The 18,097-nt window shown below is 42.4% G+C and overlaps 3 protein-coding genes and 1 long non-coding RNA gene across 6 annotated transcripts; 2 read left to right on the top strand and 2 right to left on the bottom strand.

The window, feature by feature from the left end:
• Window positions 1-8: 8 nt before the first annotated feature.
• On the bottom strand, window positions 9-4,082 carry LOC139605622 (regulator of cell cycle RGCC). The gene is made up of 5 exons (XM_071457266.1): window positions 3,879-4,082; window positions 2,681-2,845; window positions 1,989-2,069; window positions 1,247-1,309; window positions 9-646 (listed from the first exon to the last, which is right to left on the bottom strand). The coding sequence occupies exons 1-5, from the start codon at window positions 3,898-3,900 to the stop codon at window positions 639-641; spliced, it is 339 nt and encodes a 112-aa protein (XP_071313367.1). The 5' UTR covers window positions 3,901-4,082; the 3' UTR covers window positions 9-638.
• Window positions 4,083-4,385: 303 nt separating this feature from the next.
• Window positions 4,386-8,616, top strand: pcdh20l (protocadherin 20-like). Its single transcript, XM_071457262.1, has 2 exons — window positions 4,386-5,413; window positions 6,005-8,616. The coding sequence occupies exons 1-2, from the start codon at window positions 5,357-5,359 to the stop codon at window positions 8,534-8,536; spliced, it is 2,589 nt and encodes an 862-aa protein (XP_071313363.1). The 5' UTR covers window positions 4,386-5,356; the 3' UTR covers window positions 8,537-8,616.
• On the bottom strand, window positions 5,422-11,532 carry LOC139605623 (uncharacterized). Of its 2 annotated transcripts, none has more exons than XR_011684443.1 (3): window positions 11,405-11,532; window positions 5,983-6,148; window positions 5,422-5,622 (listed from the first exon to the last, which is right to left on the bottom strand). It is a non-coding gene; the product is annotated as an uncharacterized lncRNA (long non-coding RNA). The 2 variants fall into 2 exon arrangements; XR_011684444.1 differs by lacking the exon at window positions 5,422-5,622 and adding an exon at window positions 5,770-5,882.
• Window positions 10,938-18,066, top strand: plp1a (proteolipid protein 1a). 2 transcript variants are annotated; one of them, XM_071457263.1, is made up of 7 exons: window positions 10,938-11,209; window positions 13,381-13,567; window positions 13,725-13,881; window positions 14,254-14,422; window positions 15,099-15,172; window positions 15,281-15,346; window positions 17,292-18,066. In XM_071457263.1, the coding sequence occupies exons 1-7, from the start codon at window positions 11,206-11,208 to the stop codon at window positions 17,454-17,456; spliced, it is 822 nt and encodes a 273-aa protein (XP_071313364.1). In that variant the 5' UTR covers window positions 10,938-11,205; the 3' UTR covers window positions 17,457-18,066. The 2 variants fall into 2 exon arrangements, with proteins under 2 accessions (XP_071313364.1, XP_071313365.1); XM_071457264.1 differs by having other exon boundaries at window positions 10,977-11,209; window positions 15,746-17,777.
• Window positions 18,067-18,097: the final 31 nt, after the last annotated feature.

The following is an 18,097-nucleotide window of genomic DNA, read 5'->3' as shown; positions in this document are numbered from 1 at the left end:
GCACAAAATAAAATCAAATTTTAGTTTTATTTAAATGTGCATTCATCTGTACAACAATTTATATTAAAAAAAAGGATTATTCACAAGAACTGTACACTGGAAACATCAGCATTAAAAATGACATTTGATATTACAAAGCAGATCTGAACCCCTTGGACTTGAAATTGGTTTAAAACTAAAGTGCCATCTGTAATTTCAAAAAAGAGAAAGATCAACCTCCTTTTAAAAAACGGCACTGAAGATTTAGAGCCCTTTACTGGTATAGTACTTACGGGAATTTCAAATGTGGCATAAACACGCTTTCTATACTCTAGACGGCGTTTTCTCATATGCCCGGACAGATGGAAGCTTTGTCTAGTTTCGAGAATATGTTACACATCTTGGATCTGATGCTGCAGGGACATCATCTTGCTGGCTGAGCACGACGTTGCCAGGGGTCTGAGGGTGTTCTTGCATTTTGGAATGGAGTGCCCTTTTAATTTCTGATGGTAACCTTTTCCCCTGGAGCAGCCAGGGGAGCATTTACTCCCTCAGATCTGCTCTGGTGTAGATCTGCCTGTCTGCTCGGCAGTAGCCTGCCATGTCGCCCCCGGCCTGTTTCTCCCCCCTCTTCTACGTGGCTCGCTATCTCGCTCGGTTCACATCTCTGCAAGAGAGGGAGAGAGAAAACTACAAAAGCTCAGGAGCCAGAATAAGAGAAAACGCACACAGGCATATTAACACTCACACCAACATGCACAGACTAATAAGTGAGCCTTGTAAAGATACAGGGGGAGTTACGATTAATTTATAACATTAATTCTCTCTGTGCTGAGACCACTGATAGCAGAGAATGCATGTTTTGTTCTTTGTCGTTTGTGTGTGTGTGTGTACAGGGACATGTATGTGTTCACTGGCCTCTGAAACACCACTGCTTTAGAGCTGATAGCAGGATCATGATGCTTATGTAGTCAAGTATGCTATTATCACTAAAGGGCGAGTAGATAGTCCACCTGAGTCCCCAGACATGGCATTTACACACAAGAGGTGCTCAGAGATAAACGGGAGAGGGAGGGGGTGGGTAGTACAGGGTAGAAACAAGGCAGCTACTAGTACACACTCTGTTTTTCAATGTGTAACAAAACATGCACTATGTCAGCATCTCCGCCACCATTACACACTGCAGCCTGCTCACTTGTCAGTTTAAGTGCAAAAGGAATAAAGAACAGATTGAGTGAAGGGGGGTGTAATTCCCTTAAATACACACCAGCAAGTTCCCGGTCCAACATGTCGATAAAACTCTCAAGTTCCCTTGTGTCTCCCAGCTTGGCTGCAGAAAGAGGACAGAGAGAAGTGGAATTTGAGAAAGTATAGAAAAAAAAAACAGCAATGGAACATTTTTGTGGAGAAATGCAGCTCAGTTCAGTGGTATTTCCTTTGGATCAAAAGCTGAAAACTAATCTAAGTCCCAGAATTACATATGAACCAAGCTGCTTTTGGCCTGGCAAAAACATTTTCAGCTTCTTTTCTACAAATTGAGATAAAGCTATAAAATCTCGACAGCTTGATGGATCCCATCAGGATCTCTGCTGTACTCATGCAAGGTAAGGGACTCTGTATAAACACAGACTGAGTGACTCACACTTCCTGGTCAACTTCTTGTTTTCATCCATTGAGATTTAAGGGGAGTTTGTGCATCTGCATGCAACAACATACAGCAGCTAACATTCATTTACATACCTACACACACACCTGAGCCACTCTCACCAGCGCATAACACCACAAATAACCTCTGCAGGAGACGTGCAGCGGGGGTGGGGGGTGGGGGGGGGGCTGAGATATGACAGTCACAGCGGCAGGCACTTTGTTGTGTAAAAACAAAAGAGCTCCAGGCCTAATGTTGAGAGTTTTTGTGTGGCTGTGATAGTGATCAGAGCAAAAGTGATAGTGATCACTATAAGAATGGGGGGCTATCTGGACAGAGATAGGCTGATGGAAGCCTCTAGTACCTTTCGGTGCCAGCGTTATCCCTGCTGTGTGAAGCTCCTCCTCGCTGGTGTTCAAACTGTTTCCCAAAGAAGCTTCGCTGCCTGAGGAGAAGGGGGGAGGACAAGGAGGGAGTGAGCGGAGATAATAAACAGAAGGCAAGCACTAAGGCCAGCCTATGCAAATGATCGACAACAACAATGACAGTAATTTTAATACAATGCAAGACTTGCACATAATGACAATAACATGTGAAAGTGAAGGTAAATGCCTGTTCGCTGTTAGCGACTCCCATGTGTCAGCTTTTCAAAGCAGTTTGCCTGTTAAAACATTAGGGGGCCAAAATACTTTCAATAATGATGACACATGGGAGTAGAGTAATACACTTTCTTCTTTTATCTCCTAACCGTCAACAAACGCACAACAGCAGCAACAACAACAAAAAAAAAAGAAAACCCAGACAATTACAAAAGATGGGTTATCCATAATTGCAGTTCATTCCACTACAGAGCTATTGTCCTGAGCAAAACATCCACTTTAATAAAAGTGTACAGGGATGTGACACTAGTTTCATGCAAATTGAAAGTGTCACCCATGGGGCCTTCATACAATCTCGCTCAACAACAAATGATGCCGTAAATACTATCGTTCCTTCCCTATGCTTTTCAAACAAACATTATCTTAATCACAGGATCACTGTTCATTTGTCACTCACTGTAATCAGAGTCCTCAACTCCGCTGTCGTCCCCCAGCCCCGTGCGACTTTTGGCCTCCTGCAGGACTCGCTGGTAAGCGTGTGGTTTGCTTTGTGGAGGGGCCTTCAGCTCCTCCACCACATCCTGGAACTCCTGAAGCAACTCGCCCAGTTCTTGCTCCAAGTCTGCGGAAAATGTGACAGCAGTTGGAAAGAAATCACATTACTTCACTGAGAGAAAATGTTCAGATCATCTAAGGTTATTTCAGAAAGCACAACTGGGGATTGACAGGCAGACTGTGATAAAAACTGACAAAATAAAATGAAATAAAATTATATATATATAGAATTAAGGGGATTCAAAATATTTTTCAAAATAAATAATCATTTGTCAATCATCTTGGACATTTTCCTGTATGAGAACTAACTTACTTATCACAAATATCTTGTGGGTGAGAATGAAATTAAATAAAAGCTAAAAGCAAAGGCCTATACTCAAAGTTTATGTCAGTGGGCTGTGTCAACTTGATGTGTGAAAATAAACAGCCCATAACACACATAAAACACCAAATAGCCTGTAAAAGACCTGGTCTGCAAAATGCGATGCAAAAATATTACATTTTAAATCTAAATTTTGTGCTTCAGGCTGCAATAAAACAACACTTTTGGCCATTTCCTGAATAAATGGATGATCATAAAATAACAGATGTGGAATGGGATCGACACACCACAGTTTACCCACCATTATATCACAAAGTCATTTCATTAGGCTAGTAGTAGTGTAGTAGGACACAGCAAAATCATTGACATACATTCAAAACCGTGTTAGGTGAATTATGATAGAATAGCCTACGTCTTTCAAGAAATAATGACAGAAATAACAAAAAGGGGAGGGAGGGTGTTAAAGTATTAAAAAATATAGATACTGCATGTGCTCTAAATGTACCAACAAATAATAGAACATGAAAAAACGTTAAAAAAAAAAAAGAAGTATAGCAGGGTAGAAACCTGCACTTGCTCAGTGTAGCTTTGATTGGCAACAACTTCATGTGATATATTAACAAGGATTAAGCGAGTGTGAAAAGTTAAAAGAGAAAAAACATATGTTGCAGCCCCTCTGAAAGCATTATACCGGTGGTAGTCGGTTCTTATAGGCCTATAATCATCATCAGTGGTGTCACCATTTAAAATGAATAGCTCAAGCAGTCGTTGCGCTCACCTGTGGTAATGTCTGAGGACATGCTGGAACAGAGGAGTACAACGCCGTCAGGCTGGTGCTGCGCGTCAGGGTTCAGAGCGGTTTAAAGCTGACAAGCAGGACTGTAGTTTTTTGGGTTTTTTTTTTTTTATATAAAGGTCCTCCAGCTTCGCTCGACTAGCGGGTCGCATCAGCCAATCAGCTCACAGAGAAAGAGAAACCTCAGAGGTCTGCTCGAAGTGGAAAAAAGTGGGCGGAAAGTTAAAAGGAAACCCAGACGCAAATGAGAGACAGTAATGGGCCGTTATGCAACTCACAGTTTTTTTGTTTTTTTTTTTTCCATGTCTTCAAATTCTAAATGAAACCTCAGTGTAGACTTTAAAAGATGATTTTCTCCCTTTGCTATTCAAAATGGATTCGTCACATTATTTTTTTTTGGCACAGACAGTTGGCAACAAAGGGGTTTTACAGGGGACCTCAAAGACCTTGAGTAAGCTTTATTGAAGAATCAGATCTCTTGATCAATCCACGTACATGCTTTGTAGGGGTCCAGTCAGGTCGTATCATCTTAAAAATGATTACAGTCTTTTTATTTTTATTTAGGCTACATATCTTTGATTGGGTCGATTCATACCCAAGCGCCTGACTCTATTATAGTCAGGAAGTACTGAAGTATTGAATTAAAAAAAGAGCTCCTTCTCCATGTGTCAAAACTAAACTTTTCAATATTAGCCCATAATTCTGCTGGAAGCTGTGCAGTACTCTGCTCTGTCGACAGAGGTCCCCCAAGTGTGATTCCTACTCCCTACAGCAGCTGTGCAAGTCTTTGGGCTATAGCATTCAATTTTCTGTCAAGTAGCCTTGCACATTCACCAGCAGCTGAGGTACTTCAGCAAAAGTTAGACAGTTTAAAATACTCCATTATAAGTAAAAGTCCTTAGTTCAAACAGTGCAGAAGCATAATTAACAAAATACACAAATAGACAAAAATGAAGATCTGTAAAGAGTAGGCTGGAATATTTCCCTCTGAAATCTATTTCTATATTTCACTTGAGTAAATGTACTTCTCTCCCCCAGTGATGTTAACCTAAAGAAGAAACTACCAGTTTGAATCCCCCAAACACTGCCGTTGATGTTATTTGTATGAACTTGATCCCTCTGTTTATGAAGACAAAAAAACAGGTGGCAGGTGTTCCAATAAAAATAGGTGTGTAAGCACATTTGGTATTAGCACATTAATCACATAATTCAAAGCAAGATATTTACAGATAACCCTCATGCTTACTCATTGTTTTATTTTTCAGCAACGCATGAGTTGTCACTAAAACATTCTTTAAACTCATGCAGGTAAACCTGTTGTTCCTGTGACAGTCAGCCTGACACACAAGGTAAGTGTTGTGGGAGGGGCATGCGATGAATTATGCCTTCAGCTGTGCAGGTTTGGGTTGCTCTGTCCGTCCTCAGCGTTCACTTGCTGCCGGGAAAGTTGGGTAACATGTATGAAGACGATGGGCCATGGGACTCCTGATAATATGAACTGGGCTGGACTACTGCAGGTCAGTGAGTCAAGAGTAAGAATGATTTATTCTGGACTACAGTCTCTGTGTTTCTGATTGAGTGAAAGGGTATAACTAGAATATTATAGAATAGAATATTATTCTTCACTCTGTAACCTCAAAAATGACACATTGACTGTGTGCTGGAGCATCCGGAGAGGCACTGGAGGTTTGTTGGGCCATATGAACGATGGTGCCAATTCAGAACCCTTTAAAGATTAAAAGAAAAACATGTGTATAATCCTCAAATATATGAAATCCTGAAATATTTGTGAAACTCTAGAAATATATGCAAATTATTTTTTTAAACACAAAGTAAATGCTTTGCTATTTAATTTTTGATTATTTTTCAGTGTGTTATTTGTATGTGAGTGTAATTGGTTGGAGGTAAGTGAGGGGCATCACATTACTTTCATTGTACCGTTGCCTGCTTTTAAAAGAGCTCACTGAGGCATGAAGTTTAAGCCATCTGGAAAAACCGGAAAGAGGGGCAATGATGGGGCTGCCAAATCATAACTAAAAAAAATGAAAAAATACTGGTGCCTTAAAATAAAAAAAGAAATGCTCACAGTTTGTTTCTTTCTCCATCAGAATCTGCTGCTTTTGGTCCATCTCAGCCAGATCGTATGTGGTTCTGTCTCATTTTCTGTCCCAGAGGAACAGGAGCCTGGTACTCTGGCTGGGTCACTTAGTAAACACTTTCCACCTCCGTACCAGCTCCTGACCCAGGAGTACCTGTGGATGGACACAAACACAGGGAATTTTTACACCACCGAGCAAAAGATGGATCGTGAGGCCCTCTGCCCTGAGGAGACAAAAGCTGAGGAATGCATTATTCTACACAATGCTATCGTGAGGCCCTCCGGAGACCTTATACAGTTTCCTGTGATCATAGAGGACGTCAATGACAATCCACCTCATTTTGAAAACAGTGAAATACACCTGAGGGTGTCTGAGGACGTGACTGTAGGCACCAGTTTTTTATTGGATGACCAGGCTCAGGACAGGGATGCCGGTCTTAATGGAGAACTGCGGTACCACCTAGAAGATTCTGATGGAGTTTTCAGTTTAAAAGTTGAAGCAGACGGGCCGTCCATCATGTTGGTTGTGCAAACAGCCCTGGATAGAGAGACTCAGGATCAGTATCAGATGGCGCTGGTGGCCACTGACTGCGGCGCAGATCCTTTAAGTGCTACAGCAACTTTAATAGTCACAGTGACAGATGTTAATGACAACTGTCCAAGCTTTAGCTCTGACAGCCCGCGCAGTGTCAGCATCCCAGGAGACTCCCCGAAGAACATGCTGGTTGCTCAGGTCAGAGCCACAGACCCAGATTCGGGCCCGAATGCTGCCATCGTTTATTCCCTCAGTCCCAAAGTCTCAGAGCGGGCCAAGAAGCTCTTTAGTCTCGACAGCCTCACTGGGTACATCAGACTAACACAGGACCTCCAAAGTGACAACTCTGAGGAGCTGGTGCTGAAAGTGTTAGCTAGCGGTCATCACTGCCCCCCAGCAGACACTCAGGTAACTGTATCCGTGCTCCCCATGGTGAACCAAGAGCTGACGATCAAGATCGGGTTCATAGTGGAGCATCGAAACGAGACTATGGTGTTACCAGAGAACCAACCCCCCTCTCTCTTAGCTGTCTTAGAGCTTGAGGGTGACAGCAGCTTTAAAAGCTTGTCTCTTGCCATTGAGGGCGAAGTGCCTTTCACTTTGAGCCCACAGAATGGCAAATATCTACTTTCCACATCAAAGCCCCTAGACTATGAGATGAAAAGGGAACATCATATTTCTGTGGTAGCGCATAGGAGACCAGGTCAGGCATCTGTGATCGTTCCCTCTAAGCATGTGATCAGGGTGGTGGTGGCAGATGTCAATGATAATGCCCCACATTTCCTCCACTCTCACTACCAGCTGGAGGTGGAGGAAAACCACGAGCCAGGAATGTCACTGTTGCAGGTCTCAGCTTCAGATGCAGACAGCGGATACAATAGTAGGGTGACCTACAAGCTGGACGATCACACATCTACCATCTTTAACATAGACCCTTTGACAGGTCAACTGTCTGTGTCAGCCTCTCTAGATAGGGAACAGCAGGGTGTGCACAAACTCACTGTGTTTGCACGAGATAGCGGCTCTCCTCCCTTGGAGTCCGTGACTACAGTATCCATTCGTGTTCTGGATCAGAATGACAACGCACCTGTTTTTCTAACCCCTCACTTCATCTTTTTCGTCCCTGAGAATGTACCATCGTTCTCCCAGGTGGGGAGGGTCGGGGTGACAGACGCAGATGAAGGGGAGAATGGGAACACAGAGTTGCATGTTGTAAACAGCAGTGGACCATTTGTTGTGGATAACACCCAGGGGACACTTCGCACCACCACCAGCTTGGACCGCGAGACAGAGGACCGCTATGAACTCTACCTGCTGGCCAGCGATCATGGGCACCCGGCCGTTTTGACATCCATTGCCAGGGTAACTATCTTTGTGGAGGACATCAATGACAACCAGCCAAAAGTGATCCTTCCAAGCAGCAACTCCTCATGCCTGACTGTCTCTCCTTCTGCAATGGCAGGCAGCATGGTAACAAAGATCTATGCCATCGATGAGGACTCAGGGCTGAATTCGGAGATTACGTACACTGTTGTGGCGCCAGAGCCGGTGCAAAACAGCAGCCCCTTCAAGGTGGATTCAAGGTCAGGGAACATCACCTTAGCTCAGCAACTTCTACAGAGGGACCTGGGAATGCATCACCTGTTCATTGTGGTCAGAGATGGGGGGAAACCAATTCCACTTTATAGCACTGTCTGGGTTAATCTATTGGTCAATGAGAGCATGGAGCCCTGCCACTTGGACAGAGCACCCACCTGGGCAGGGACACCTGACTTGGTTCAATCCCCCTCAAGGGCCCCCATTTGTGAGATAGAGACTCCTAGAGCTGCTCAACTGACTTTGTTAGCAGGCCTGTGTTTAATACTGGCATCCACTTTTTTTTTTGTGGTAACAGTTGTTTTATACCTGAAACTGAGGAGAAGTCATCGACGACAGAACAAGAAGGGGCCCATTGAGGAGAATGAGATTCCATTCAGGCTCAAAGACAAATATTACTCTGATGACTAACAGAATAAAGCAAGCAATGAATGTAATCCTCACTCATACAGTGTCAAGGATGCCTGTGAAATAAATGTATTTGGAATATTTGTCAAAGGCTTCCTGCATTTCAATTATCAAATTTGTTGAATTAGTCTGATACACAGTGTATTCAAACATCTATCAAAAGCAAAACTGCAACATTTCTGTGGAAATAAAGACTATCCATTTTCTGATAACGATCCCTGTGAGTTACTGGAAAAGAAGATAAAAAGTGATCTGATGTGTGAAACTTTTCCAGATGAAACTTGTTCCTCATACTTTCTTTAGAAAGAATGTTGAGCATCATAATTTGATACTGGTGATGCATACAATATTACCCACTGTAAGAAAGAGCCTATCACAGCAAGGCATTGCTAAAATACCAGTATTACAGTCATTATCTTAAGGGATTATGACCACTGAAGCCAGAAGAAGACTGAAGTAATGGTCTGCTAAGTTGATTGGGCCTTTCTCAAATTTCTAACTCTGAGTGATGGGGAGTCTAAAGTGTTTAGACACACAAAAGGGTTTAATGTTCCTCCAGTGGTGAGGTGATGAAAGTCTCTCAAGGAGAAACTCAGCTCTGAGACAACCAGACGAGGTGGAGAGCGACTGTGGACAGGTGAGAGGCGGCACATCTCAAGTCACAGCCTCACGCCTGTTACGTGATAGCACTGCTTCTCACCCACAGCGCTGGACTGCAACCAAAAGGCAGAACACCTACAGTACTGCACCCAGTAACCCAACAGGCTTGTTGTTTTGATGACAGATGTTCGGAGTGAAATCATACCGCGTTCAAAGAAATCCTTTCAAAAGGCAGTTGCTCTCATGTGTTACTGATAAATTTGTAGGCTCAGAAACAATTGAGATATCAAACCAGGTTAAGTCATGTATTAAGTATGCATGAGTCAGGGAAAAATGTGTTCACAAATGTGTGGAGAAGAAACATTTTTTATCTTTACGGTATCATAAGCTGTTCAGCGTTCTTTTCAAGATACACCTGTGTTAGAGGATAGGAGGGAAGCCAAGAGTTAGAGCCTGTAAAACACGATGAAGAACAATCTGGTTAGTGGAGAACAAGGCTTGTATAACATGAGCGGTGTCTCTCTGAGGATTTGTGAGCTTGCAGCTCAAAAATAAATAATCTAATAAGGTTGTACTTTGAGACTAACTACATTAACTGAGAGGAAATAAGGAGGCCCTTAACAAAATTATAAATTAAACAGCATCTTTACATAAGGAATTACAGACTCCATTAGATTACAACATGTACAAATTAATATTAAAGAATAGGCCTATTAGAGTTTTTCAAAGGAGACATTATTCAGGAGACATTTTTGACATTTTTTTTTTACAGCATGTTTAGAGACGCTTCCTGACAAAGCTGATGTTTCTCAAAAAATGTGTAGTATTATGGGATAAAACTATTGATGTGTGTGCTGCCATACAAATGCAGGAGTGGTCGTGGCAGGAGAAAGCCTGCCATCTACTGGACATAGATGAAGCCAAATCTGGCTCTTTATTTCTGGTATTTTGCCAGAGGGTGGAGATGAATCAGAGGACAGTCTCTCACTCCACCACAGTCAGGTGGCCTCTGAGATCAGTGATGTTTCCCCGCTGTATGCTGCTCTGCTCCACTCACAGAACATTTTATTTCAATCAAATTCATTTTTTCCTGAGCTCAACTTTTGATATGGGGTTATGAGGTTGCATGAGTTGACATGGACAAGGAAACCAGCTGGCACCGACTCAAATACCCAGTGGATTGTTTCTGATACACATCAGGGATTTTAATGGCCACAGATGACAGATGACAATCCAGGCTAATTGAAATACCCGTGAATTTTATTTTTTTTTTTTCAAAGAAGCTTGTCTCTCAACTATTCAGCTTAAAAGTCACTGTCTGACTTTATCAAAAAGTTGAGCTTTCCACATATTCATGGTCCGTTAATGACACTTGAAGCTGACTTTTAAAGGAGCATCCCACGACTCGATATTTAAGAAATAAATGATAAAGCACATATCTGTTTTGCCAGCTGGCATGTCAGATCTTTCCTGCTCAGTACCATATCTCAAACACTGCAGTCAAAGAGATAGTATCTGACAATTTCCTAAGCATCGCCTGACTCTATTTTAATCTCAGACAAATCACCTTCACTGTTCATAGATATACAGTTTCTCATCAGTACCATTCTGCATGATTCATGAGCTGTTTCTCGTTTTGGTTTTATTTTTCAAGCTGACAAAAAAAAGGCCTTGGCGAACCAGGGATTGAAAGCCTCAGGGTCAGGACGGCCAACTCGCAGAGAAAAGGTTATATTTTCCATTGGGAAAAAAAACCTTTTCTCTCTCCTGTATTTGTAAGAAGTTGCAAGTTGCTCACTCTATGTAAATACAACAATGAACTAAGTAAATTTCTACAAGCGCAAGAACCTCGAACTCCTCATTATTCTCCGCCTTGAAGTTCATTGAAAAGCGACATTGTTCCTTTAAGATTGCACTTGCAGTCATCAGCGGGTCTGTCCATTGTTGTGGGAACAGAAAGCGAGTTGAGATTGATATACGGGGGCCGAAGACAAGTTGCGCATATCATCAGCGGACCAGCTGCGGGGTAGGCAGCAGTGTAGCCAACAAGTCCTGAACGCATCCTTCCAGACATGGGTAAGAAACTCCTGCGAACTACAGCCTAACTGCGTTAGCTTTCAGCAGATAGAATACTTATTATTATCAAATCTGCATTTTATTTTGTACGATTGCACGCTGATAAGAGCGGGACTGTGAGAGAGCATCAGAAGTTGTGAAGCTTTTTTTTTTTTTTTTTTTTTTTTTTGGTCAGTTAAGAGGCCGGCTACTCACCGGCTGATGCTCCACTGATATTATGAGATTTATTTCATGCTTGAGATGGCAGGGCTACTTTCAGAGGAGCCCTTTCGCATTTGCTTTCGGTCGCAATCTTTCTCAATTCTTAAAGAGGCCAACTTGGCCTCGGCTTTGCATTTTCTAGCAGAACTCGACCTGTATTTTCATTAGAGTCACAGTCCAGAGGCGTTTGGCTTCCTCGGTGCAGAGGCTCCAGCTGTTTGCTCAGGCTGGTGATGTCAGTAATTAGTTAATTGCTGCAAGGTGTATCTGAAGGTATGGACGATGCTTAAAGCTCTGGATTATGTGCATGCTGTCACTTGTGCACTCCTACTCGTGGTGACTGTAATTCTTTGTGTGCATAGAAGTAGCTGCGTGTATTTGCCCCGCTTTAATTAACTTCCTTTCTAATTGTACAATATTGCAATTAACTGCCTGTTCTTGGCTAAACTCCCTCTTCCATACTATGGTGCTGTCTGAATGACAGTGATCACAGTTTGCCTCTCTCCCCCTGACACGCAGACAGTCAACACAGCCATGTAGATGTGTTCAATTAAAGAGCTATCTATTTGCCCCTTCTGCCATCTGTGTTTACTGTAATGGTACCAACCGCAGTCAGTCTGCTCCCATTGTGCGTGTCTGTGTGGATGCACGCATGCAAGCGTGTAATGGCACACATGTACACAGTTGCATTGTTTGTTTATAGATTAGCTTTTTTTCCCCCCCTCCATCCCCTTCCAGTGCAGACAGCCTCCCCACTATCTCTTTCTTGTTCCTGTGTCTTCCCTAGAAGGAAGTCCATGAGTGTGTGTGTGCCAGGCATAGAGGTGCTTCTGGTCTTTGTTTGCTTGACATTGGTGGCCCTTGTACCCCCATGATGCTGTGGGACAAAGACTGTTGTCTCTGCAGTCACAAAAGCAGCCTCTCTCTCTTTCACTTTGTCTCTCCTCTCCATCCTCCCCCTTTTTCTCACACTCTCCATGCTGGGTGGTGAATGGAGTCAGGGTGTGAGCTGGGGTCAGAGCAGATATGTCCCCATGCCCTTTGCCCTTGGCATCCATTCAAACAGCACATGACTATTAGATTGCACAGCTTTACCAAGTGAACTAAATGTTACAGCTGCAGCTTGATCCATAGTGATGACGAAGACGAGTTATGATGAAGTAACATAAGCAAATCTTTGACCTACCCCTAGTGTTAAGTTCAGTTTTATGTGCTCAGGTTTGAGGATATCCATCTCTGGAGATTTCTTCCATCACCGCTGTTCAGTGGAATTTTGTATATCGTCCACACCATTAAAAATGAGTTCCTATTACTCTGGATAACACACCAACCTCATTGTACACTTTTGTTTGTATGAACTACTTTCTACCAAAGAAATGGTCATGATGAAAATTGTTGACAGTGCATTCTGTGAAATTTCCAGCAGAACAGGAAATTAGTTTTTGGATAGAGAAGTTGCTGTTGAATATTTTGAGTAGTATTGATCCACACAAAACAAGACTTCTTAAAGTCTCAACTTGGGCTCTCAGAGACTGTGGCAGACTTTTAATCGCTTTCTGTGGAGATTGTTAGACTAAAAAAAATAGATTAATCAATGATGAAAATATTCATTAGTAGCAACCCTAGTTTGGACCAGCAGAAACAAATTTTATTTACCCTTCTTTGTATGGGGATGGAGGCAATAATCTCAGAGGGATGCTTCAAAACCAGAGGAAGTACAACCAAAACCATCTGCATGGCCACCCCCACAGTTAAGCGAGGTCATAATTTGGGTCAACCTACCCTTTTACACTTTCCTACAGGTCTATGTTAACCAAGTGGAAAGAGTGGAGGAAAAAAAGAAATGCTTTCTCTTATATAGTTATATTCTACTGTGCATCTTTTGTACATTGGTACTTCTGTGTTGTCTGCCATATGGCATCAGTTAATAATGTGTCCTGGCTTTCACGGTGCTGTGTCTCAACTAACAGGTTGCTATGACTGCTGTATGCGCTGTTTGGGTGGGGTGCCGTACTGCTCCCTGGTTGCCACACTGCTGTGTTTCTCTGGCATTGCCCTCTTCTGTGGTTGTGGGCACCAGGCACTCACAGAGACAGAGAGACTCATCGAGACTTACTTTGCCCGTAACCTCCAGGACTACATCACCCTTGCCTACATGTAAGTAGTAAAATTTAGCATTTCCATCATTAGAGTGACATTTTTTTTTAACCTTCCCGTGGGATTTCTTGGGGTTGTAGTGTTTATTTTGAAGGTTTGGGTTCTCTGTAACCCTGAATTTTGACTGTTTTCTTTTCCCCTTTCCTTTCCCTCTCAGCATTCAATATTTCCAGTATGTCATCTATGGTTTGGCATCCTTTTTCTTCCTCTACTGCATCGTGCTGTTGGCTGAGGGCTTCTACACCACCAGCGTTGCCAGGCAAACCTTTGGAGAGTTCAGGAGCACCATGTGTGGCCGCTGCCTCAGCTCCTCGGTGAGAGGGCCCGGAGTGGGACAAGTAAAGGGGATTGGAGAGATTGGATGGGATTAATACATATATCACTCCCTGGTGGGTGCTGAGCCGAAAATCTCAAGGCTGCTAAAAACCTTTGGGGACATGCAAAGATAAACATACAGTGTGTGTTTGAGCGGCTGGGTGAGAAATAACTGAGTGGTTCAAAGAGGAGGAGAACAGAGAGTGAGATAATAAGTAAAGCTAATCAGAAAAAAGTAAATGTGGTCACCAAGTGAGTCACTGCTCATGAGAACACTCTCTTAGATTACTTACTTGCGTCAGTTTATCATGATGATGCACCCTAATCTTCATTTGAGTATAGCTAATGTATATTGCTTTCTCCTTGTACAGTTTATAGTTTTGACATATGTACTGGCTGTGCTGTGGCTGTTGGTGTTTGCCTTCTCCGCCCTGCCTGTCTACTTCTTCTACAACATGGACGCCACCTGCCACACCATTGACGTTCTGACTGAGACCCCAGCGAGTATCAACCAGCTCTGTGTAGATGCAAGACAATACGGTAACAAGAAATCCTTGTATGGCAGCCTATGTTACTCGCCTCCCTCACTAATCTAATTATATATTCTATATATGACTTTTTAGTTTACAAATCCCATGAAAAGACAAAAACCAACAATGAATTGATCCTTTTACAGATTATTGTCTGTGTTGCCAAAGCCTGATATAGCTTATTCCTCGCACCCATAGACCTCCATTGTTGTCCATCAATGAGCCAGACAGTTGCACTGGGTGACACATTTCTTCATTACCATGAACATGGGTACTGTAGTGTTTGAATAAGTTCCACATACACCCTCCTACTGCTGTAAATACTGACTAGCTCATCAAATGTGTATTAATCCGCAGATTAAGATAGTCCCCAACAAATGTGCTATTTACTCATGTTTTGGTAACATTTGTGAAAAACTACAGTGCCCAGCATAGGACATTATTAAAGTATACAATGGAAGTATGCATTTGTGACCTGATTTACATCATCAGTGGGAACCAATGGACTTTTGGCTGAGAGCCACACACTAGCTAGGGAAGTGTGAAAATATTGAAAATGGACAAATGTATTATTGGTTTTGGTCTTTTCATGGATTTGTGAACAGTACAAAAAATAAAATATAGACTAGCTTTATCCTTTAATCGTCTCTCTAATAGAATTGATGATATACTCTTCATTTTAACAGGGCTCCTGCCATGGAATGCAGTGCCAGGGAAAGCCTGTGGTATGACTCTGTCCACTGTTTGTAAGACCAGAGAGGTAAACGCCTGGAAATAATTCAAACTCTGCAGTCATGCTCTACAACTGGCCTGACATCAAATGAGGTAGACATGTTATCACCACCAATGCAAATCTCTTCCTTTTCAGTACCGAATGACCTATGACCTCTACATTGCTGCCTTCGCCGGAGCGGGCATCACTCTCTTGGCTCTGGTGAGTGATTATGCTTCAGCCGGAGCCAATTTGGCTGCACTTCCACTGTGGGGTACAACAATAGTGTTATGGCTCATGTGACTTAGTGACGCTCAGAGTGTAGGCGGCGAGGCATCTCAGGCCTCCATGACTGATGACTTTTGTACTATTGCTCTCTGTTCCTCTTTCTCAGCTGATACAAACATCATACTAATGCTGTAATGTCTGGTGGTTTTTCCAGACAGGCAAATGGTTTGCCCATTATACTCACATGCTCCATTACAGAAGCTGTTATACAGATGGTATCTCCTACCAAATTAATGCCATTAGCTGTAAATCTTTTTTTTTTCTTTCTTATTTGTAGAGTTTTCTTCTCTTCACTTGTTCTGACTCTTCCTGTCTCTGCCTCTCCTTCCATAGCTGACCTATACCGTGTCAACCACCTATAACTTTGCTGTTCTGCGGTATCTGGGAAGAAAGGGGATAGGTGCACGATGTTAGGCTCACCGGCTTCCTGTCTGCTCTCTCACTACTTCATCACCAACACAGGGATCTAAAGGGTCAACAACAATTCTCTCCTTCCACATCATCTGCACAAGACCACCTGTGGTCCTGGACTTTTAAAAAACTTGTCTTTATATTTTTACTTTCCTTGTTATAAGGATGTTTATTGTTTTGTATTTCTTTTTTCTTTTTTTTTTTATGTGTGTGAGGTTTCTCTGCTGTTATTTCATGATTCTCAATGCCACATCACAAACATATTTGTAAATTATTCCTCTTGTTGCTTGCTGACGTTAGTGTCTAAAATTAATTTCTGCAACACTGAACAGTCTACTAATAAATTAACACTTGCAAGAAATAACCACCAATTGGCAACACATGCAGCTAGGATGCAGCTGTTAAGGAGAATAGGGATTATAGGTTACCATGGCTACCATCCCTCACATCTGGTTGCCATGGTGGCAGACAAGCATGCATTTGCAGTCTCACGCTGACCTCAGGACTTTTCTCACGGGCTGGAGAAAAGCCTCAACAATGGAGTCATGCCTGATTTGAAAGCCAGCCAATAAGGATCCAGTTCTGGGGGCCACCTGCGCTACGAGTCTCTGCCAAGGGTTATATTACATGTCAAGGGAGAGGCTCCCCTGGACAAAGAGAGGGCTAGACCTCTCTAAAGCCACAATGCAGCTCTTCGCCACAATGCAGCTCTTCTGGGACGGCAACCACACACACACACAACACATCCACACGATGATGCATGACCCCGACCTGCCCCTGAATAATGGAAACGATGGATTCAAAGTGAGGGAACTGAAGGAATTTTAGATGATCTTGAATAGTTTCTTTCTGACAAAGGGACATACTTGTTTAGATCTGATCTAGAATGGTCTGAAATTGTTTCTCATTATTTTGAGATGGCAAAAGCACTAGGTGCTAACTTATTGAGTAACCTCATATTATTAGATGCAAAACACATTGTTGAGGTATGACTCCCCCCTGCTGTTAATGCATGACTGAGGTATTTCTATAGAGATACGACAGCTTTGTTTTGTCTCTAATCTTTTAGGAATTTTGTTGTAGTTATTATATAATAATTCTTTTTACTTATTGTAGCTGAATTTACTTATTTTACACTTTGGTATTACTAACAAAACCTTTGCAACATAATGAGTAGATTATTCTATTTGGTGGAAGCTTTACCCAGCTGTGAATGGTGGATTTGTCAAGTGGCAGCTGGCTGTTTGATGATTATTTTTTGTGTTGGTATAATTTGATAATAAAAAGAGTATTCTTTGAAGTATTTGTGCAGTGCTTCTGAAAACATTAGTTTGAAGTCTGTGTGAAAGCGCAGAGTCTGGTGTAGTGTCATGGTGTTCAACTGGCGCTCGATCCTTGGCTTCCTGCCACATCTAGGGGCCAAAGTGTTTTGTAAGGTGTTTTGTATTCTCTCCTCTCGTGTCCACAGGTGCACTGTTCCCTGCACTTGGCTGTGAACCAGGTGTACCTGAGGAAGCTGAGGCACTGGGCAAAAGAGGAGAGGAGAGGCTATGACCTATATGGGAGGCTGCAGAGGGACAGAGGAGGGACGCTGTGCTCTCCATACCCTGCACACACTTCAGACATCTCCTGACAGTGCCTCCAGTTTTGCTGCAGAAGCTTTTCTGTTATGAGCTGGTCATCAAAGTTATACTGTTTTGTAAAGTCTAGTTTTTTTTTTGTTACAACTTGGTAGTGGTTGTTAAGTTGATTCCCTTCATTCTTATTTGTTTTGTTTTCATTAAAATAGAGGCTATTGCATGTTACATCTTAAGTTGTAAAATTGTGCAAATGCAGTTGGAAACTTTTTTCTCTCTAGGCCGCACTGGCTCAGTATTTTGTACTTCTTACCTATAATGTTCTGCATTTGACCAATGTCCGAATATTTCATTAAGTCAAGAGATTTTAAAACATGCTTTTTGAAAGGCAGACATGTTGGGGGGAAAAAAAAATTCTGCCTCGGTCAGATGTCAAAGTATGCAGAGCATGCTTGATATCCTTTTTGATGAAGGGAAAACAAAACGCAGTGCATGCTTGATATTCTTGAAATAAACAGCGCTCACTGTCTCTTGGCTTGCACACATACTTGGTCAATCCAAGGTTTTGTGAGATGAAAATCTAACGAGGTGTGTCTTGGGGGTAAAATTGAGAGACTTGTGTTTTACTTGTGATCTTACTAGAAAGTGCTTTAATTCAACATTGCTGCATATATGTGCAAATATATGGGGCTTTTGT

This window comes from Trachinotus anak, unplaced genomic scaffold, assembly GCF_046630095.1.
Source record: "Trachinotus anak isolate AG129_WGS33_773 ecotype Australia unplaced genomic scaffold, CSIRO_AGI_Tana_v1 ptg000021l, whole genome shotgun sequence".
NCBI lineage: Eukaryota > Metazoa > Chordata > Actinopteri > Carangiformes > Carangidae > Trachinotus > Trachinotus anak.
This window is presented reverse-complemented; position numbering and strand designations above follow the sequence as displayed.

Coding starts and splice junctions, on each gene's coding strand:
- plp1a (XM_071457263.1), top strand. Junction 13,568..13,724: donor TACATCACCCTTGCCTACAT/GTAAGTAGTAAA, acceptor TTTCCCTCTCAG/CATTCAATATTTCCAGTATG. Junction 13,882..14,253: donor GCCGCTGCCTCAGCTCCTCG/GTGAGAGGGCCC, acceptor CTCCTTGTACAG/TTTATAGTTTTGACATATGT.
- LOC139605622 (XM_071457266.1), bottom strand. CDS start 3,900: ATGTCCTCAGACATTACCACAG. Junction 2,846..3,878: donor GTCCTCAGACATTACCACAG/GTGAGCGCAACG, acceptor CATTTTCCGCAG/ACTTGGAGCAAGAACTGGGC. Junction 1,310..1,988: donor GATAACGCTGGCACCGAAAG/GTACTAGAGGCT, acceptor CTCTTTCTGCAG/CCAAGCTGGGAGACACAAGG.
- pcdh20l (XM_071457262.1), top strand. CDS start 5,357: ATGAAGACGATGGGCCATGGGACTCCTGATAATATGAACTGGGCTGGA. Junction 5,414..6,004: donor ACTGGGCTGGACTACTGCAG/GTCAGTGAGTCA, acceptor TTTCTCCATCAG/AATCTGCTGCTTTTGGTCCA.